Source organism: Hyperolius riggenbachi, chromosome 6, assembly GCF_040937935.1.
Source record: "Hyperolius riggenbachi isolate aHypRig1 chromosome 6, aHypRig1.pri, whole genome shotgun sequence".
NCBI lineage: Eukaryota > Metazoa > Chordata > Amphibia > Anura > Hyperoliidae > Hyperolius > Hyperolius riggenbachi.
Window position 1 is genome coordinate 360,915,862 of NC_090651.1, and position 22,513 is coordinate 360,938,374.

Below are 22,513 nucleotides of genomic sequence, written 5' to 3' on the forward strand. Positions count from 1 at the left end.
TTTATGGGATGGATAAGTAAATCCGGCCTTACCTTGTCCACCAGATTTCCCGGCAGGAGACTCTCCACAAACTGCCTCAGGTTCTCCCGCAGGACGGCATTGTGAAAGAACGAGATCTTTCCATTAATCACGCCCAGGATGGACGGCGTGCTGTGTGCGCCCAGGTGGTGGGCGAGGCGTCGCTCGTACCCAGCATGCACCACTCCTATTCCCACACCTGAAAAACACACACAGGAAGAAGCCCTGTTACTGCAACTTCCTAAAATCCTAACAGGAGGGAAGGCTCTGGATCCCTTACGCCTGGTACACACCATGCAATTCCTCCTCTGATCGACGGGTCGAAATGATAATTTCTGACATGTCCGATCTGCTCCCAATCGATAACAGGTTGATTTTCAGATCACTACTGCACAAAATCGATCAAAAGCCGATCGGACAAGTCGGAAATTACGATTTGACCAGTCGAACAGGAAATTGCATGGCATGTACCTAGCATTAGAGTATTCCCGTTCTATCACCGCCCCCACCTTCCCCGTTCCAAGATCAGACTTTAAAGCACCACTATCGCAAAAAATTGTAAACATTTAAAATACATGAAAACACATAAGGCCGGTTACACATTAAAGAGACTCTGTAACATGAAAAACATCCCCTGGGGGGTACTCACCTCGGGTGGGGGAAGCCTCCGGATCCTAATGAGGCTTCCCACGCCGTCCTCTGTCCCACGGGGGTCTCGCTGCAGCCCTCCGAACAGCCGGCGACAGACCCGACTGTGACTTCAATATTTACCTTTGCAGGCTCCAGCGGGGGCGCTGTGGCTGCTGTCGGCTCCGAAGTAGACGGAAAAACCCGATCTCAGTCGGGTCTGCTCTACTGCGCAGGCGCCGGAAACTTGCGCTTGCACAGTAGAGCAGACCCGACGGCGATCGGGTATTTCCGCCTACTTCAGAGCCGACAGCCGTCAGAGCGCCTGCGCAGGAGCCGGGAAGGTAAATAATGATGTCATCTTGCACGGAGGGCTGCAGCGAGACCCCTGAGGGACGGAGGACAGCGTGGGAAGCCTCATTAGGATCCGGAGGCTTCCCCCACCCGAGGTGAGTACCTCCCAGGGGACGTTTTGACGTTACAGATTCTCTTTAAAAGCGTGCAGGAAAAAGTCTGCTGCACGCGTTGTGGCGTGTCGTCGGGAATCTGCAGTGCGACGCTGAGTAGCGGCGGTGGTAATTAATTAACCCGAACGGGAAACGCCGATTCCCAACGATAAAATGCTCCCGGGTACCGCAACGCATCGAAACGCAGCTTCAGGTGTGAAAAGTAAAATGAAAGTCTATGGACTTTCCTTTTACCTTGGTTAACGCAAAGTATAGACTTTGCGTTAAAACGCCAAAAAAAGGGCTCTGGTGTGAAAGAGCCCTTAATAAAATAAAAAAAAAAAAAATACATTTACTCCAGAGTAAAATGTGCTATAAATTACTTTTCTCCTATGTTGCTGTCTCTAACAGTAGTTAGTAGATATCTGAAAGGGTTTTCGATTAGTCCACCTCCTCATGGGGGATTCTCTGGGTTGTCTTTATCCTCCGGTTTCACACACTGCATACTGCGAGGGCTGCCAGGCTTTTATGTCAGCTCTGCCATTGGGTCGGTGTGGCACCATTTGAGTGATGGGGCTGGCTGGGAGTGTAAGGTTGGTGCAGCAGGTCAGGATTCACACTTCCATAAAACCTCAGCAGAAATGGATTCTGTCACTATTAGGCTCCTATTGAGCTTCTGTGCCCCCCCCCCCCCCCTTCGAATGCGTTGCAGTAAATTTGCATGCAAGTCAGTGAATATAGCATCCCATTGACCATGTGTGAATTTGGCTGGACTTCCTGGTTTCTGTATCAGACCCGCCCACCTCCTGCCCATAAAACACCAGCTCTCCCAATCATGGAGGCTACATAGAATGGGCTCTGCACCAATACCCAGGCAAGGAAGCTGTCACATGGAGAGGAAGAAGCATTTTAGCGATAGAGTTCATAGCCGGCCACTTGCCGCGGGTAAGCATGGCTCAATGAAAGACAGAAGGCAGCAGCACTAAGGCGGGAAGGCCACTGAGCATGCAGCTTTCCAATAACACAGTCACTTTAAGAAGCAACCATTCATGAAAGACGGTCACAGAAATGTTTGTAATGAATACATATGAGGTCCATGGCGAGAAAGGATTTCAGCACCAGGGACAGCGAAATACACTGCATCAGTCACAGCAATCACAGTACAGACTGCCCACCAAGCTCACCAGTGAACCAAAACTCCTAGGAGTTTGTAAGGGGCTGAAAGAGACCAAAAAGCCTCCTTACTAAAATGCTATGCAAAACAGAAGTTTGCCTTCTTAACACAGAAGCTATTGAGAGAGTTGGAGGGCTGTCGCAGGACTCTAGGCAAAAAAAAATAAAATACAAATATTAAAAAAAAGAAGCTCCCTTTGCTATCGGTTTTTCTTCTAATTGCAATGTGATTGGCCTGAGGAAGCGGGTTGAGACCCGCGAAACGCGATGCCTGTGCTAAATAAAATGATTTGTTTCATTACTGAGGTAAGCCAACTCACCTTTTTCAATTTTAAACTGGTTTTAATCCATTTTAGGCCTCTTGCACACTACATGCAATTCCGATTTGCGATTTGTAAATCAATTTTAACATGCAATTCTGATTCACGATTTTTAATCGTTACTGCATGCTGCGTTTTTTCTGCGTTTTTCTTTTAATAGCATCCAGGGAAAATCGGATTTGCAGTGTGCAGAGGGGGGGCTTATACATACCAGGGCGCCTCTTTCCCTTTAAAGCGGATCCGAGATGAAAAACTAAAAAAAACTAACTAGTCTATATATGTATATCTTATCTGAAGTTTAGATGGTTTACACAACAAATTTAGCTGTAAACAGCTTCAACAGTTTATGATTATATCTTCCTGTTATACAATGAGAGCAGCCATGTTCTGCTTATCTTCATTACACATAGACAAGCTGCTCTACATCTCTACCCCTCAGCCTGTGAAAACTCCACTCCCCTCCCCCCCCCCCCCCCTCCTGAATCCTCTGGCTAGTAATACCTCCTCCTTCTTCTGCCCAGACTGAGCTCCCATAAGCCCTTGCTACATGAGTCTCAAAGTGCCAAGGCGCTGGAGGAGCTGTGGGCGAGGCTTGTTTAGTTTATAGGGAATTAGAGTATTAAAAATAAAAAAGTATTTGGCTTGAGGAACGCCCTATAAACAATAGGAAAGGAACACAATTATGCAATGTGTAAAAGTTTACCTCGGATCCACTTTAACTAAGCTATTAAGAAGGCAAACTTCTGTTTTGCATAGGATTTTAGTATGGAGGTTTTTTAATCTCTTTCAGCCCCTTACACACCCCTAGGAGTCCTGATTTACCATGAGCTTGCTGGGCAATCTGTTAGGGCTCGTTTCCACTAGTGCGGTGCGATTCCGTTGCGTAAAACGCAAAAACGAATTTACACACAGATGCAAATTCGTATGTCTTTGTGTGCGAATTTTAAAACAAAAAACGCGTTAAAAATTTGCATCTGTTTGTACGTATGCGAATTTAACCATGTCAGGGTCGGTGTGCTTTTACATTAATTTAACGTGAAAACGTAGGCAAATTTGCATAGCGAAAACGCACGCAAATTTCCTATTAATTACATTACAGCTCGAAACTAGCCTTGCGGTGTGCGAATTCTGTGCAGATTTTTTCTACACACTCCACCGCACAGATTTCCTGACATGTGGAAACAGGCCCATAGACTATTATAGGTATGTGAATCTGCATGCAGAAAACGCATACCCTCTAGTGGAAACGGCCCTTACTCTGGGTGTTTCAAGTCCCATTGCTGTGTCTGCTTCTGTAGAAAGTAGGACTGCCTCTCCTGCAACGTATATGGGCAACACTGTCAATTGTAGTGGGATTTTCTGGTTTTGGTCCTTACAAATTAACTGCATAATAATCACCGTCTGGTGATTTCTTACACATCACTATGCCCCCATTTCTCACTTATAAATAATGGAACTGGCGACTACTCACTCTGCATTCTGCTTATCACGACCGATCCAACAGAGTTACAGACTCACAAGTGTGACGGGGACAGCGGCCAAGGCGTTGTAAAAAAAAAACCTTTCCCAAACGATTTCTTGCTGAAGTTGATCGGGAATCGGCCTGTGGTGTATGAGCAGCCATCAGATCTCTCTCTAATCAGATTCAAGCAAAGAGAGATCTGTCTATCTGCTGATCTATCTGTCGATGTATGGGGTACAGTTTTCATAGGAGCATTTTACTGCATTGTTACAGTTTCAATGCTTGAAAAAGGATTGTGTGTGATCTGAAATGGACTGATACCTCCTCATTTATGACTGACAACATGGTGATTGTATTTAATGTCATACGAGCAGTTAAAGAGACACTGAAGCGAAAAAAATATATGATATAATGAATTGGTTGTGTACTATGAATAATTACTAGAAGATTAGCAGCAAAGAAAATATTCTCATCTTTTTATTTTCAGGTATATAGTGTTTTTTCTAACATTGCATCATTCTATAATATGTGCAGATTACACAACACTCAGCATTCAAAATGAGTCTTTCAGAGCAGTCTGTGAAGTAATGACCTCTCCTCTAGCAGAGGAAAAGTAAACAGTTCAATTACAGTTGAGATAATAAAAGTCAGATAACAGCCCTCTCCACGACTAAGTTAGCCGGAGAGCTAAGGTAGCCATACACTGGTCGATTTGCCATCAGATTCGACCAACAGATACATCCCTATCTGATCGAATCTGATCAGAGAGGGATCGTAAGGCTACCTTTACTGCAAACAGATTGTGAACCGATTTCAGCCTGAAACCGTTCACAATCTGTTGTGGTGGTCGTGCTGCCGCCGCTCCCCCTGCCCGCATACATTACCTGCTCCGCCGGCGCGACTCCCGGGTCTCCGCTCTTCTTCTCCGTCTCCGCTCTGGTCTCCAGGTCCAGCAGGCTTAACTTCTTCCTTCTTCCTGTCTGGGGGAAGTTTAAACAGTAGAGCGCCCTCTACTGTTTAAACTTCCTGCCGGGACAGGAAGAAGGGAAGCATGCCGGAGACCAGAGCGGAGACGGAGAAGAAGAGCGGAGACCCGGGAGTCGTGCCGGCGGAGCAGGTAATGTATGCGGCTCTATTGCGTCGGTCGTCGGGCACTCGAACGCCGCTAGCGATGCGCTCTTTACCCGCGGGCGATCGACGGTTATTTTCCGCACGGCGCGATCGGGCGGAATGGATCGAAATTCGGCGTGTAGCGTGAACGATTGGCAGCAGATTCGATCCCAGTGATCGAATCTGCTGTCGAAACGGGCGCAAATCGGGCCAGTGTATGGCCAGCTTTAATAGCTTTTTTGCATAGAGATAACAACTGGAGTTTCTCAACTCTTCCTGCACTGGAAACAATTAGACTGATGGATCTGATCTTAATGTTTTATTTCTTATCTGTACTACACATACAAATCATAATCTCATCATTTTTTTTCGCTTCAGTGTCTCTTTAAAAGGTTAAATAGGCCATGTATACAATCCCCTCTCTGCCCCTCAACCTCCCCTACCAGCCGCCGCTCCAGCGCCTGAATGCACGTGCATATGTCGGTGCTCCTGAATGCCCATGCGTCCCCCTGCGCTCGTCTGCCTCTGCTGCCATGCATGAGTGCAAGGCACAACGCACGGACACAGGAGAAGGCAGCGACATGACTATTATGACATAGGATGGATTAATCAAACTGCTATTTGTCAGTCATACTGCAAGGTGTACCAGACAATGATTGTGTTGGATTGGATGGTGTAGTAAACTCCTGGGATAAACAGAACAGAGATCAGGCATACCCAGGCCTTCCAGCTCCTGCACCACCTCCTTCCATACGGGCTCGATGTGGATGCAGCTGAAGCACCAATCAGAGGTGATCTTGATGAGGTAGGGCTTGCGGAAGCTGTCTGGGACCACCTCGTTGATGTAGTGGGAGAACTGCAGGAGGTACTTCTCATCCGTGGAGTCCCGCCGCTCAGAGTTGAAGGGGAAGTGAAAGAAGGACTCATCGAAGTAGAAGCTGTCATGGAAGTGTCGGAAGTGGTGGTGATGCTGCTGCTGCTGGGAGTAGCCCTGGTTATCTCCGAGGTCGCCGTACCGGTCATAGTTGGCTCTCTTCTCCTCGTTGGAGAGGATCTGGAAGATGATTGGTTACATTTACACACATGACCTGTTACTACAAAAGTGACAAAACACACATCAACATGGATTACAATGAACTGCAACAAAACCTGAGATAGAAGAATCTGTAGGAGAAATGACTGGCAAGAAGGAAATTGTGTTCAGAGAAATGACTCCCCACAAGATAAACCATATCCCTATTCCAAGGTTCCCCCCTTTTCCTCTACAAGCAGGTAGATTGCTTACGCAAAAGAAAGCACCCCATCATTGCTGCTGGACAGCTTCACAAAATGAATGGTAGCGGATCATTGGATATTTAACCTCCCTGGCGGTAAGCCCGTGCTGAGCACCCCGTGCTCTGCCTGGCCAATCAGTGCCAGGCAGCGCTATGGGGTGGATTGAAGTCCCCTTTGACGCCACGACGTCGATGACGTCATCCCGTCATGGCGACGGGGGAAGCCCTCTAGGAGATCCCGTTCTTTGAGGGGCTGGGGGGACTTTGTCTCGCTACATGAAAAAGAAAAATCTTTTCTTAAAAAAAATGGATTTGCTGCCCCCTGGCGGATTTTCAGCAAACCGCCAGGAGGGTTAAAATGGACCCAAGCTTGGCGAATCAGCAGGGACGGTTTAAGGGGCCCCGGGGCAAACTTAAATGGTGGGCCCCCTACCCCCCTCCCATAGCTCCTCCCATGATAGCCCCCCCTTCCCTACTACTTTCCAGGGTCCTTGCACATTAGCTGTCTGCCTCTTATCTATCCGGTGCACGTTACGTGTAAACACGGACCGGACAGAGAAGAGGCGGACAGCGTGATTGAAGACTGCACGGACGGTGCAGCCGCTGCCACTGGAACAAGTGAGCATGCAGCTAGTGTGCTGCGACCCTGGGGAGCAGCGTGGGAGTGAACATGGTAGGGTCCGGCGACACAGGGGCCTCTGGAGAGGTCGGGGGCCCTGGAGCCATTGCCCTTTGAATTAAGTCATTTAGGTGTGTGGATCGGCAGCCTTGTCTAATAGACATTTGTATTAATTATCAGTAGTCAGGCGCCCAAGTGGCGATTTGGGCACCCAATATGTCTAGTAGACAATTGGCTGCTTCCTAGGAATTTATGGTTGTAGGTAATCGTAGATGATCGGCTACAACTAGCAGTCGTTTGGATGCCGGGGTTAGGAGGTTTTCCATGGTATTCCTGTGCTTTCAAATGGGCTTATCTGCCATAGGCAGTCATGCGACACAGGGGAGAGATCAAATTACAACTTGTGATTAGACATAAATGACAGGAAACTAAACAGGCTAAACTCTCTAAATACACACAGGGTGCATTTCTCTATGTTTTCCTTTCGTCCTGTGCAAGGTTCAGGTCCACTTTAACTCCAAAACATTTCTTTGTTACAGCTGATTCAAATCTTGCAATAAATCTGCAGTGTGTCTACTTCCTGCTTTCATGGAAGCAGACATAGGGTTAACATGTTAACTGCTCTGTCGAGGCATTCAGCTAAGAGATCTAATTACACTCAGATTAGTCACAGATGCGAGGGGATTAGACAAGGACTAAACTCTCTAAATACATACAGGGGGGGGGGGGGATTTCTATGTTTTCCTTCTGTCCTGTGCAAGAGTTCAGGTCCAGTTTAAAATCACTGATATTTTATTAGCTGCGGCACCACCTGGTGCCCAAATCATGCGGTGGCGAAGAGAGACATACACCAAGTTAGGACCCATTCCCACATGTCCCTTTCCACCGTCCCTGGGTTTTTCCCTTGCATTTCAAAACACAGCCTGCACAATATATTTCTAAAGCAAATGAATTACCATTAAAGGCTGTACTGTAGATCTTTCGCTATTTTGGTGAAGAAGTGAAAGGACACGTGACCTGAGGCAAAGCTGCCTAAATTAAGCACAGAGGTACGTCCATGCTCCGTATAATGCGGTGCGTGGTCAGTTTCCCTCCTTGTTGACCCCCCCCCCCCCCAAGTCTCTGTAACCACTGCGTAAAATATGTGACCTTTGGCTTACGGCTATGTTCTCTCCTGATGATAAGAGGAAACATCAAAGTAAGCCCGCCTCTTTTTATCTAAAAATTTGAGTATAGCCGAAAGTCAGATTTTTTAAGGAATGATTAAAAAGACCAGGGGAATGAGGAGGAGAACGGACATTACACAGAGGTATGTGGAGCAGGAGTGCACCTCTGCGCTTACCTTAGGGAGCTTTGCCTTGGTTCGGGTGTGCTTTAACCTCCTTGGTGGTAACGCCTAATCAGGCTCGGGGTGTAAAAAGGAAGCCAGGAGCGGTAATCCCGAGCCTGACTCTGGGTAGCCACCGGGAGGTATGTGCAGAGCCTGCAGTCATTCTTCATACAGACACTGGCAGCCATTCTTCTTCCGGTTCTTGAAGGCTCTAGAGCCCTCAGATGAGATCGCAGTTTGTCATCATGGCGACAAACTTATCTCACTATAAGAGTACATTGCCACCTGGAGGACGAAGAGAGAATTGCAGTGCTAGATCTCAGGGAGGTAAGTAATGTGCAGGGCTGCCGTAGATCTCAGTGATATATATTTTTTTCCTGGTTTAAGGTCTGAAAGCATGTGAAAAAAAATTGCACCACTTTCACACCCTAAAATCTGGAAATAATCATATCGCCAGGGAGGATAAAGGGAACCTGAAGTGAGAGGGATTTGGCTGACCTGTTTACTTCCTTTTAATTAATGCACATTGCCTGGCTGTTCTGCTGATCCTCTGCATCCAATACATTCAGCCATAGATCCTGAACAAGCATGCAGCAGATCAGATGTCTATGACAAATCTGACAAGATTAGCTGCATGCTTGTTTCAGGTGTGTGATTTATACCCCACTAACCAGAAAGATCAGCAGGACAGCCAGGCAACTGGTATTTAGTAAAAGGAAATAAATATGGCAGCCTCCATAGGTTTCACACCTCTGGTTGCTTTTACGGCATTTTCCGCCAGTCTTTAAATATTGGTAAAATAAAAATGCTCTGAATAATGTAAAAAAAAAAAAAAAAAAATCATTTCCCTTCAGTTACCTCATAGGCTTTGCTGACTTGGATAAACTTGTCTTCTGCCCCTGGATTCTTGTTTTTATCCGGATGCCTGAAACAGAAGGGTAATAATATAGTAAGAAATGTGATTATCAGCACGGGCAATAAACACCACGCAGACCAATCCTGGCACACCACAGTGGAGGAGTCATTTGAGCAGACCAATCCTGGCACACCACAGTGGAGGAGTCATTTGAGCAGACCAATCCTGGCACACCACAGTGGATGAGTCATTCGAGCAGAGCAATCCTGGCACACCACACTGGATGAGTCATTCAAGCAGACCAATCCTGGCACACCACACTAGATGAGTCATTTGAGCAAACCAATCCTGGCACACCACACTGGATGAGTCATTTGAGCAGACCAATCCTGGCACACCACACTGGATGAGTCATTCAAGCAGACCAATCCTGGCACACCACACTGGATGAGTCATTCAAGCAGACCAATCCTGGCACGCCACACTGGATGAGCCATTTGACACACCAATCGTGGCACACCACACTGGATGAGTCATTCGAGCAGACCAATCGTGGCACACCACACTGGATGAGTCAGTTGAGCAGACCAATCCTGGCACACCACACTGGATGAGTCAGTTGAGCAGACCAATCCTGGCACACCACAGTGGATGAGTCATTCGAGCAGACCAATCCTGGCACACCACACTGGATGAGTCAGTTGAGCAGACCAATCCTGGCACGCCACACTAGATGAGTCAGTTGAGCAGACCAATCCTGGCACACCACAGTGGATGAGTCATTCGAGCAGACCAATCCTGGCACACCACACTAGATGAGTCAGTTGAGCAGACCAATCCTGGCACACCACAGTGGATGAGTCATTCGAGCAGACCAATCCTGGCACACCACACTAGATGAGTCAGTTGAGCAGACCAATCCTGGCACACCACAGTGGATGAGTCATTCGAGCAGACCAATCCTGGCACACCACACTGGATGAGTCAGTTGAGCAGACCAATCCTGGCACACCACACTGGATGAGTCATTCGAGCAGACCAATCCTGGCACACCACACTGGATGAGTCATTTGATAAGACCTACTGGAATTACTGGAGCTCAAAGGTGAACAAACTCAGCAGATTAACAACAGTCACCCACCCAGTGGCCACGTCTCCTGCAATAAGATCTCACCATTCTCGGGCCAGCTTCTTGTACGCCTTTTTAATATCCGCCTGGCTGGCGGTCCGGCTCACACCCAGGACGCGATATGGGTCAAAATCGGCAGCCGAGAGGATCTTGAGAGCCAGGATGAGAAATATCAGGAACCGCCAGAGTAGGCGCAGTTTTCTGTGGCCCATATCTCACGCCGTCTCAATAATACCTGGGAAGAGGATGGGAAAGAAGAATTTTATTTTACAACACAACTATACACACCATAAAAAAAAAAAAAAAAAAACAACCATAGGTTTATAGCCCAACTACACCATAAAGCGAGAAGATAAATTGTTCAATCAATCATTGATTAATGGAAAAAAACTATGACAATTCAAAACGTTGAAAAATCCTTAGGCCCCTTGTACACTATTGCGAGTCATTAGACTCTACGAGACTGGCCACAGTACCAGGGGTGTGACGCAACTGTAGTGGTTCGAACAACGCAGACTCCGCAGTGGGTTGAAAAATGGCACAATACCACTGGGCACACATTTGCATTAGAGTAAACCGCCCCATCTACACCATGCAATTTTTTGTGCGATTCGATCAGACATGTCCAATAGGGATTCATTTTGTCATTGTTCTGCAATGGCAAAATGAATCGAATTTGGATCGGACATGTCGGATTGAATGGAATCGAATCAATGAATCAAATCGCACCAAAAAAAATTGTATGGTGTAGATGGGGATTTATAGACTGTTGTGGTAGCAGTGCAGCATGTAGGCCTAGATCGATGGAAATCCAGTGAAGTACTTCCTGTCCAGCAAAAAACACGTCACTGAGCAGGGGGCGGAGCTAGGGAAATTACTACATCAGTGTTGTCTGTAAAAAAATAAGAAATGGCAAGGGTAAATGGCTTTTATGTACCCGTGGTAACCGTTGCAGTAAGTAGGCTGCGCTTCTGAGCAATAATCGCGATAATCCTGGGGCAAGCGGATGCCTTCCCCCATATAGCCTATAGGGAGGCATATCTGCCCCGAGCTCCAGATGCATCACTACGGACCATCAGAGCGGACATTATACTGTCTGCTCTCGCTGGGTGCACATGATGCAGAAAAAAGTGGGAATGGGGCCTTAGGGCTGGGGCACACAAGAGCTGTTTCAGCCATACTCTGGAATCCCTGGAATCCAAAAGCGCTGGACTAATTAAAGTCAAAAGGGGCTAATTCCACAGAAGCCATTGTTATTTCCTGAAATCTCAATCACGGGTCCAGCAGCATTTGTGGAGTGTATGTGCTTCAATGCAAAGTATAGGATCGTTGCAAAATTGCAATCACTCATACAAAGCTATTTTGCAGCAATTTTACTACCCAAACCCCCCAAAAAAACAAAACAAACAAAAAAACCCCCCAAAAAACCATGCAATTCACAATTACATACAAGCTCTTTGTAATCGCTCAAAATCGTGCCAGAAAGCACAGCAAAAATCGCTACACAAAGCACAATCGCTTCTCTCAGCGGGCGCCAGGTCTAAGTGTGGTTTTGATTACCTCCAGCTGTGCACTTATCGATACACACCATGCAATTTTCACTTCAAATGCTACTTCCAATTAAGAAACTGATTGGATTGGGCAAAAAAAAACTAACATACAGCCGAATGATTGCCAGCGACCAACCACAAAATCTCTCCATCACAAGCAGATCGGACAGTGTGGAAAATATTGATTGAAATGCTAGCCTTTGTTCCGTGTATATGGGCTGGTGCACACCAGAGCGGTTCTGGAGAGTTATTTAAAACGCTTGCAAGGAAAAAACCGCTTGCCTAATGTATTTCAATGGGCTGGTGCACACCAGAGCGGGTAGTTTTTTCCACAAACGCAAACTCGGGGGCTGCAGCATTTTTTAGATTTCTGAGGCGTTTCTGCCTCAATGTAAAGTGTAGAAAAGTGGAAAAACGCTCTGAAAAACTCTAGATCAGCGCAGTTTTCCAGGCGTTTTTGTTACAGAAGCTGTAACAATATCTGAAATCTGCTACACAAAAACGCTCCAAAAACCGCTAGGCATGTTTAGAAAATCTCTCTAAACATGCCTAGAATCGCTCTGAAATCTGCTTCAAAAACCTCTAGCGTTTTGCAGATCTGCCAGAGGTTTTTGCTGTGCACTGGGCCTATGTCGGATTCTGGTAGCATTTTTTATCTCAATCCATTATTGATAGATATCCAGTAGGAAAAAATGATTTAAATTTGGAGAACAAAATAATATATATCTCATATTTGTGTACGCTTGTTTTCCTCTATATTCGATCAATGTAGATCAGGATATCGTCTGGATCTCTCGCTCCAGTAGAATCTAAAGTAACAATTGCATGGTGTGTACCAGGCCTTAAAGGGGAACTGAAGAGAGAGGTATATGGAGGCTGTCATGTTTATTTCCTTTTAATCAATACCAGTTGCCTGGCAGCCCTGCTGGTCTATTTCTCTGCAGTAGTATCTGATTAAAACCAGAAAAAGGCATGCAGCTAGTCTTGTCAGATCAGACTTATAAGTCAACCACTGAAACACCTGATCTGCTGCATGCTTGTTCAGGGGCTATGGCTAATAGTATTAGAGGCAGAGGATCAGCAGGGCTGCCAGGCAACTGGTATTGTTGAAAAGGAAATAAACATGACAGCCTCCATATACCTCTCTCTTCAGTTCCCCTTTAAAGAGGAGCTGTCAGCCATACTATCTCAGAAAAAAACAAAAACACATAAGTAGATAAATACTTGCTCTACTTATATAACATATGTATTGCACTGTCCACGTTTTAAATTTTAGTGATTTTTCTACAGTTAACAAAAAAAAAAAAAAAAAAAATCCTTCTTAGCATTTCCCATTTTAACTGTGGCTATTTTTAAGCCAATCCTGATGTCATTTCCTCCCTTACTCTCCTCTGCCTGATTTGTCCGCCCTTCACTATGAAATTGCATTGTCTCAGCATGAGAAATATTGGCCAATCAGAGAGGAACAGAGGTGTGGGAGGGGAAAACAGGAGGGAAAGAGGCTTCAGCCAATCAGGCTGCATTAGTTAAGTCTGAGGGGAAGTAGAAAAGCAAAAAAGGACAACCCAGCATGCCCTGCAACCTCCTTTTTGTGTACCAAATTTTGTATGTACCAAATAAGAGTCAGATAAACTGGGGAATGATCATTTATCAACAAGAAAGGTTCTGCACTCTACCTATCCTACAGTGCTTGTCCAAACCTGAGACTAGACACCGCTCTCCACACCTGTAGAGGTAAGTGTCACGATTTCGCAAACGCCATTGCGGCAAGCGCATGTAAATGCGCCCAAACTATGATCTGGAGAGCCCCTTTAATTCATTAGCCTGGCTTTTAGAAACTCGGTGTTCTTCCATCTCACCACCCCTGCACTGGGGGATGCGATTGAGTGTTTGTTTGTGTTGTACTTACTGAGAGAAGCCATTCACCCTAAAACCAGACCATCCACGCAGGAAAAAGGATATCTATAAGGGGGGGGCAATAAAGATTCTCCAGGAAGTTTCTCGCTTCCTAGTTTTAAAGATAAGGAGAGGAACAGATCCCCTCATAAACTCATTAGGACCCATTCACATTCCTGCCTGTCCTGAGAATACCCAGAGACATGTCCCTGCCTTAATGAGATTTGGATATCTCATTCCATAGTAGTCCATAATTCGATGGATATTGCGGAAGCGTTTGGGCCCAGTGGTCCACAACTCACAGTGCGCCATGCAACCAGCGCAGCACACCTGAGACGTTAATAGATCACCTAGTCATCTCACAGCCTGAGGTATTGATTACATAGGCAGGGAAGGTGGCACTCCAAGCGAGTTTGATATCGATTGGTTCAGCGCATGATGACGGAATGTAAAATGTTGGGTTTTATATGATATGTCAGATATCCGCTGAGTTATGGCATACTTGGAGAAACTGCCAATTCTGTCCCTCAGACAATAGGGGTGGACTTCAGCAGGCTGAGGTCAGATTGTTAAGGGTGGAGTAACCTCTCTTGTTACCATCCACACCCTCTGGCAGAGAAAGGGTTAAAACAGACTGACACTCAGCCTGGAGGGAGAGACCCCAGCCATCCTGTACCATCACGGATTTGGGCTGGATGATAAAAGGAATAATACCCATTCCACAGAACTTTCCAGAATTGGACTACATATCTTCTGTGGGACTTATCGCAAAGGACACGGTAACTTGACAAACTGCTCAGACTGTAATCAGCTATTATTTTCATATTGTACCCTTATTATTTCTGTATCAATTTGTTTCTATTGCTATATTTTGCTCTGCATTATTTCTTTAAATAAACGATTAAAAAAAAATCGTTCGTCTAAGTGCTCTTCTGAAACAAATCTCCGCCGAAAGAATTCACATCTTCAGAGAGACATGTTACCATAACTGTTTAGATATTAAATATTGTTAGCTTTGTTATCTTTAGAAAGGTTGTCAAATTAACCCTTTTTCCTACAGGATTTAGCTACAGTTAGAATTAGCGCATTCGCACGCTTTTATTGCGGATTGGTGGCAGCGACCTGGCCTCTATATGAGAGCACAGATTGTATCGATTGTATAGACAATCGAAAGTGGACTGTGTGTGGACTCACCAACCAATCCAAAAAGTTACTTTGCCTGCAGTTCTGACTGCCCTCAGGATTCCCTCTGGGTCTGAGGCTTTATGGTAAACTGCAGCAAAGGGAACAGGAATTGATGGGTGACTGCGCATACGTCTAATTGCCGGCAGCGGTGCGACCAATCTTTGGCGTGTTCACCATATTACAAACCATCCGATGTGTCTATTCCCCGAATGGTAACGGTGTCAGATTAGACAAGATTGGCGCGCGTTGTCACATTATTACCTGACGACCCAGCAACCGGTATTTTAACGTCAACTTGCTCACAGTCTTATAAGCCATCAGAGGCGATTAATCCCTGATGGTACTGGAGTAAGTTAGCCGAGATTGCGGGACTGTTCGTCACAGTAAGCTCCTCCTATCTCTACATAGAAGTGATATGATTGGAGCGGGATGCCTAGCCAACGCTAGACCAGGCACTTTACATGTTAGTGGGTGGCAGTTGAGGTAGTCTTAAAGAGAATCTGTATTGTTAAAATCGCACAAAAGTAAACATACCAGTGTGTTAGGGGACATCTCCTATTACCCTCTGTCACAATTTCGCCGCTCCTCGCCGCATTAAAAGTAGTCAAAAACAGTTTTAAAAAGTTTGTTTATAAACAAACAAAATGGCCACCAAAACAGGAAGTAGATTGATGTACAATATGTCCACACATAGAAAATACATCCATACACAGCAGGCTGTATACAGCTTTCCTTTTGAATCTCAAAAGATCATTTATGTGTTTACCTTCTGTCCCCTGCTTCTCTCATGCACTGAACATTACAGGCTTCCTGCAGACAGCTCTGCCTGTGCCTGTGTTTGTAATTCCTCAGTATGTGTCAGCCAGCTACTTTCACAGCCTAACAGAGGAGGATTTTTATCCAGCTCTCTTCTATCACTGATAAGATAGCAGAGAAGCTGCTGGCTTATGTAAATAAAACACACACTGGAGTGTGCATAGAGGAACAGACCAGCAGGAAGAGTTGGCAGCCTTCCAGACACAGGCCGACAAGTCTGACAGGGGAAAGATACATTGATTTATTATAGACACCGTGATAGTACAAAGTGCTGCAGTAAGCCAGAACAGATTAGAATAGGTTTAGGAACTTGTAGAATGGTAGAAAAAACGTAATTTTTGTTACAGAGTCACTTTAATGGGCCCATACACTTAAGGGGCCCATACACTTATACTATTTCCCGCCGATATACAGCAGATTCGAATCTGCTGTGAAATCGTTGGGCAAACGTTGACCGAACTATCGATTTCCGTCCGAAATCGATCGTTCCCGTCGATCTGTCCGCGCGAAAGATTTCACTCAATCGCCGGCGGGTCGGGAGTGTGTCGATAGCAGCATTCGAAAGTCCGACGACCGATGCTAGCAGCAATACATTACCTAATCCGGCCGCCGCGTATCCCCTCTGTCCCCGCTGCTCCTTCTCCGCTGGGCTCCGGCTGGCTTCACTTCTTCCTGTCCAAACAGGAAGTTTAAACAGTAGAGTGCCCTCTACTGTTTAAACTTCCCCAGACAAGAAGTAAAGTAAAGTGAAGCCGGAGCCCAGAGCGGAGAAGAAGAAAGCGGAGACCGGGGGACTCGCGCCGGCCGGATCAGGTAATGTATGCAGGGGGGCGGCGGCAGCTCCATAGATTGTGAATTGGTTTCATAGTGAAATCGATTCAAAATCTGTTTGCAGTGTAGGCAGCCAATAGATCCCTCTTTGATCAGATTCGATCACAGAGGGATCTATCTGCTGGTTGATCTGGTGGCAATCGACCAGTGTATGGCTGCCTTTAGTGATGGTCAATGAGCTGAATATCACTTTAACCCTTTAGCAGCCATTGTATTACAATGTTTGCAAGTGCTCAAGGCCAATTTATTTTAGCACATTTTTCTATTTCTTATTTGTGACATTTCCTTTGCTTCTCATTAGTACTGCTGTAATGTGTATGTATGGCCACTTGTCACAGTGTGTTATAGAAACTGAAAGCAGAAGTCCTCTGTTATTGTCTATCTTCTGCTAGTAGGGAGAGATCAAAGCATTCCAAGAAATTACAGCACAACGAGTTCTGCAGAGGTCAAATGCAGTGCACTTATCTCAAACGAGAGAACTCCACTGAAACAGCTAATGGGTTAAGTCCTCTCTTGTATTTATAGTATCATCTAAACAGAGGTCTTACAGTAGCTCACCACCTTCATCCTGTGACCAATATGTCCCGCCTCCTCACACAGAGGAGGCATGGTTTCTATTGTAATGTAGGGATGCTGGGAAATGTAGCCTGAAATCTATTCTTCCTACTTTGGGGTCACATGGCCACACAAGACTGACCCACCAGCTGAATCCAGAGAGGAGAGGAAGTTGTACAGCAGTGGCGAGCACACCTGGTCCATGCCATCGCTTTATTTTTATTGTGCACTGATCATATCCAGTTGGTATGCATATCGCTACTAGAATTGACCTTGTTCAGGTCAGAGTGTGGCTGGAATGTAAAGAACGCTCCACAAAGTGTTAAAGAAAGAGTGCCCTGGGGTAATTACTATATGTTAAAACTTTCAGAAATGTCTTTTAGGCATACTGTGTCCTTAAAGAGAATCTGTATTGTTAAAATCGCACAAAAGTAAACATACCAGTGCGTTAGGGGACATCTCCTATTACCCTCTGTCACAATTTCGCCGCTCCCCGCCGCATTAAAAGTGGTTAAAAACAGTTTTAAAAAGTTTGTTTATAAACAAACAAAATGGCCACCAAAACAGGAAGTAGGTTGATGTACAGCATGTCCACACATTGAAAATACATTCATACACAAGCAGGCTGTATACACCCTTCCTTTTTAATCTCAAGAGATCATTTGTGTGTTTCTTTCCCCCTGCATCTCTCATGCACTGAAGTTTCAGGCTGTTTCTTCCTGCAGAGTGCAGACAGCTGTGCCTGTATGTAATTCTTCAGTATGTGAAAGCCCAGCCAGATCAGAGGACGATTTATCCAGCTTGTAAAAGATAATAGAGCAGAGAGAAGCTGCTCTAATCTAAATAATACACAGGCAGTGTGCAGAGAGGGGCCTGGAGGGGGGAGATGCATCACAGAACCACAACACTGAAGAACTTGGCAGCCTTCCAGACACAGCCTGACAAGTCTGACAAGAGAGAGATAAGTTGATTTATTACAGAGATGGTGATAGTAGAACGTGCTGCAGTAAGCCAGAACACATTAGAATAGCTTTTGGAACTTGTAGGATGATAAAAAACAGGATGCAATTTTTGTTACGGAGTCTCTTTAAAGCACACCTGAACTGACCCATCAAAACCTAATCAAAAATGAGACAAGCATACAGCTAATCCAGTCAGACTTCAGCCAGACTACCGGATCTGCATGTTAGTTCAGGGTCTATAGAAAAAAGTATTAGAGGGAGAGGATCAGCAGGACAGCAAGGCAACTGGTAATGCTTAAAAGGAATAAATATGGCAGCCTCCATATCCCTCTCACTTCAAGTGTTTTGGGGGTCAGTTCAAACGTCCAGTTCAGACAACAGGAAGTGGACAGGTGACATCACACAGCAACAAGAGGGAGACTGGTGACATCACACAGCAACAAGAGGGAGACTGGTGACATCACACAGCAACAAGAGGGAGACAGGTGACATCACACAGCAACAGGAAGAGGACAGTTAATATTACACAAGAAAAGGAGGGGGACAGGTGGCATCACACTGGGACAGGAGGGGGACAGGTGGCATCACACTGGGACAGGTGACATCACACAGGGACAGGAGGAGGGCAGGTGGTATTACACAGTGACAAGAGGGGAACAGGTGACATCAAACAGTGATAGGAGGGGGACAGGTGACATCACAGTGAGAGGAGGGAGACAGGTGACATCGCAAAGTGACAGGAGGGGGACAGGTGGCATCACAGTGACAAGTGGCATCACAGTGACAGGAGTGGGACAGGTGACATCACAGAGGTACAGGTGGCATTACAGTGACGAGAGGGGAACAGGTGACATCACACAGCCCCAGAGAGGGGACAGGTGACATCAAACAGTGACAGGAGTGAGACAAATGACATCACACAGCAACAAGAAGACGACGGTTAATATTACACAGGAAAAGGAGGGGGACAGGTGGCATCACACTGTGACAGGTGACATCACACAGTGACGGGGGGGGAGGGGACAAGTGACATCCCACAGTGACATGAGGGGTACAGCTGACATCCCACAGTGACATGAGGGGAACAGGTAACATCACACAGTTACAGAGGAGGGACAGATAACATCACACAGGGACAGGTGACAACATACAGTGACAGAAGGGGGCAGGTGACAGCACACAGTGACATAAGGGGGACAGGTGACATCACACAGTGACATAAGGAAGACAGGTGACATCACAGAGTGACAGGAGGGGGGAGGTGACATCACAGAGTGACAGGAGGGGGGACAGGTGACATCAAACAGTGACAGGAAGGGGACAGGTGACATCACAAAGTGACAGGAGGGGGGACAGGTGACATCACAAAGTGACAGGAGGGGGGACAGGTGACATCACATAGTGACAGGAAGGGGGCAGGTGACATCACACTGGGATAGGAGGGGGACAGGTGTGAGACAAGTGACATCACACAGCAACAAGAAGAGGACGGTTAATATTACACAGGAAAAGGAGGGGGACAGGTGGCATCACACTGGGACAAGTGGCATCCCAGTGACAGGAGGGGGCAGGTGACATCACACAGAGACAGGTGACATCCCAGTGACAGGAGGGGGCAGGTGACATCCCACAGTGACAGGATGGGGCAGGTGACATCACACAGTGACAGGAGGGAGACAGGTGACTTCACACAGGGACAGGAGTGGGACAGGTGACATCACACAGGTACAGGTGGCATTACACAGTGACAAGAGGGGAACAGGTGACATCACACAGTGACAGGAGGGGGAAAGGTGACATCACACAATGACAGGAGGGGGACAAGTGACATCACACAGTGACAACGCACAGTCCCCACAGTGGACAACACACAGTGACAGGAAGGGGACAAGTGACATCACACAGTGACAGGAGGGGGACAAGTGACATCACACAGTGACAGGAGGGGGACAAGTGACATCACACAGTGACAGGAGGGGAACAAGTGACATCACACAGTGACAGGAGGGGAACAAGTGACATCACACAGTGACAGGAGGGGAACAAGTGACATCACACAGTGACAGGAGGGGGACAGTGGACAACGCACAGTGACAGGTGACATCACAGTGACAGGAGGGGGACACGTGACATAGTGACAGGAGGGGGACAGTGGGCAACACACAGTGACAGGTGACATCACACAGTGACAGGAATGGGACAGGTGACATCACACAGTGACAGGAGAAGGGCAGGTGACAGGACAGGTGACATCACACAGTGACAGGAGGGAGGACAGGTGACATCACACAGTGACAGGAGGGAGGACAGGTGACATCACACAGCCCCAGAGAGGGGACAGGTGACATCAAACAGTGACAGGAGGGGGAAAGGTGGCATCACACAATGACAGGAGGGGGACAAGTGACATCACACAGTGACAACGCACAGTCCCCACAGTGGACAACACACAGTGACAGGAGGGGGACAAGTGACATCACACAATGACAGGAGGGGGACAAGTGACATCACACAGTGACAGGAGGGGAACAAGTGACATCACACAGTGACAGGAGGAGAACAAGTGACATCACACAGTGACAGGAGGGGAACAAGTGACATCACACAGTGACAGTGACAGGAGGGGGACAGTGGACAACGCACAGTGACAGGTGACATCACACAGTGACAGGAGGGGGGCACGTGACATCACACAGTGACAGGAGGGGGACAGTGGGCAACACACAGTGACAGGTGACATCACACAGTGACAGGAGGCAGACAGTGGACAACGCACATTGACAGGTGACATCACACAGTGACAGGAATGGGACAGGTGACATCACACAGTGACAGAAGGGCAGGTGACAGGAAGGGAGGACAGGTGACATCACACAGTGACAGGAAGGGGGCAGGTGACATCACACAGTGACAGGAAGGGGGCAGGTGACATCACACAGGGACAGGAGAGGGACAGGTGACAATATACAGTGACAAGAGGGAGGACAGGTGACATCACACAGTGACAGGAGGGTGACATCACACAGTGACAGGTTAGGCTGCAGAGTAACACTTCTATAAAGGCCTCAGCCTGCTGTAACGGATATGACGCAATCTGAGCTCTCCGGCGTCCCCTCCTCACCTCCCCGCGGTGCGGCGCTCGGTGTGCTCGGTGGTCGCCTCCGCTGTCCCCTCCAATTACCGCCCCATCCTCGGCCTGTTCTCCTCACACACGCGGAACCGGAAGACAGACCCCCAGACTCCGCCCAGCGCTTCCCCGCACTGACAGCCGCTTCCGCCAATCGCCGGCCGCCATCCCTGACTGACAGCTCCGTCTCCCTGTCAGCATTGCCATGGAGACCGGTGTGACCCCGCCTTCCAGCGTCACGTGACTGCATCCCCTGCGCCAGCTGGTTACCATAGCGACGGCAGCAGCTTCACCGCCATCTTCCAGCTTCATCAATTAACCCTTCCCTGCCTGTCTTCCACTATACACCATATACACTGCTCAGTGCTCTATATACTCCGCCTGCTCCCTATTAACCTCCTCCTGACTAGAGATGAGCAATGGCATGCTGATTATCTGAGCTTTGCAGCACATAGAATGCAGCTGAGACGTGCCTGCTGGGACCAACACATAAAGGCGCTGAACAGTTTCCACTTCCCACCCTATACCCTCCCTGTGCCTCATTACTGAGGAGGGGCGCAGTGTGATATGTGATGATTCCTACAGTGCTGCCCATAATGACTCCTACCCCTGGCAAATTTTGACTTGGGACGTTGTGGTTTAATGCGACGTTAAAGTCGCAACGTGTCTGCGTTTAGAGGTAACGCACTGCAAGCAGTGAGTTACTACAATGCAACATATTCAAGGCAATGATAACGCCACACCGTGAATGGCCCATTGCAGTGAGATAAGCTGCATTATAAGTCTTTATAACGCAGCTCTGCAACGTGGCACTGTGAATGCAACCAGCAAGTCATTTTTTGATGGGAAATGACATAGGTGTCTCCCAAAAAATAATAAGACAATGTACAAGAGGCATTATTGTGGGGGGAAAAAACTTTCTCAGCTTTTATTTACCTTTGAGCAAAAAGTGTCCAGTCCAAAATGATTCATACCCTTCTCAATAATCCATAGAAAAGCCTTTATTGGCTATTACAGCAATCAAACGCTTCGTATAATTGAAGACCAGCTCTTTGCATGTCTCCACAGGTATTTTTGCCCATTCATCTTTAGCAATAAGCTCCAAATCTTTCAGGTTGGAGGGTCTTCTTGCCATGACCCTGATCTTTAGATCCCTCCACAGATTCTCAATTGGATTCAAGTCAGGACTCTGACAGGGCCGCTCCAAAACGTTAATGTTGTTGTCTG

At 46.9% G+C, this 22,513-nt stretch overlaps 1 protein-coding gene across 2 annotated transcripts in view; it reads right to left on the reverse strand.

The window, feature by feature from the left end:
* The window catches only part of DNAJC16 (DnaJ heat shock protein family (Hsp40) member C16), a 44,162-nt gene extending 22,737 nt beyond the window's left edge, over positions 1–21,425 (reverse strand). For both annotated transcript variants that reach the window (XR_011022236.1, XM_068241766.1), the window contains exons 1-5: positions 21,281–21,425; positions 10,410–10,599; positions 9,238–9,304; positions 5,874–6,210; positions 33–217 (exon numbers count right to left, since the gene is read on the reverse strand). Coding sequence is in view for 1 of the 2 variants with exons in the window: in XM_068241766.1 (XP_068097867.1) it covers positions 33–217; positions 5,874–6,210; positions 9,238–9,304; positions 10,410–10,576 (756 nt within the window). In the remaining variant the exon portion in view is untranslated. The remainder of the gene's footprint in view (positions 1–32; positions 218–5,873; positions 6,211–9,237; positions 9,305–10,409; positions 10,600–21,280) is intronic.
* Positions 21,426–22,513: the final 1,088 nt, after the last annotated feature.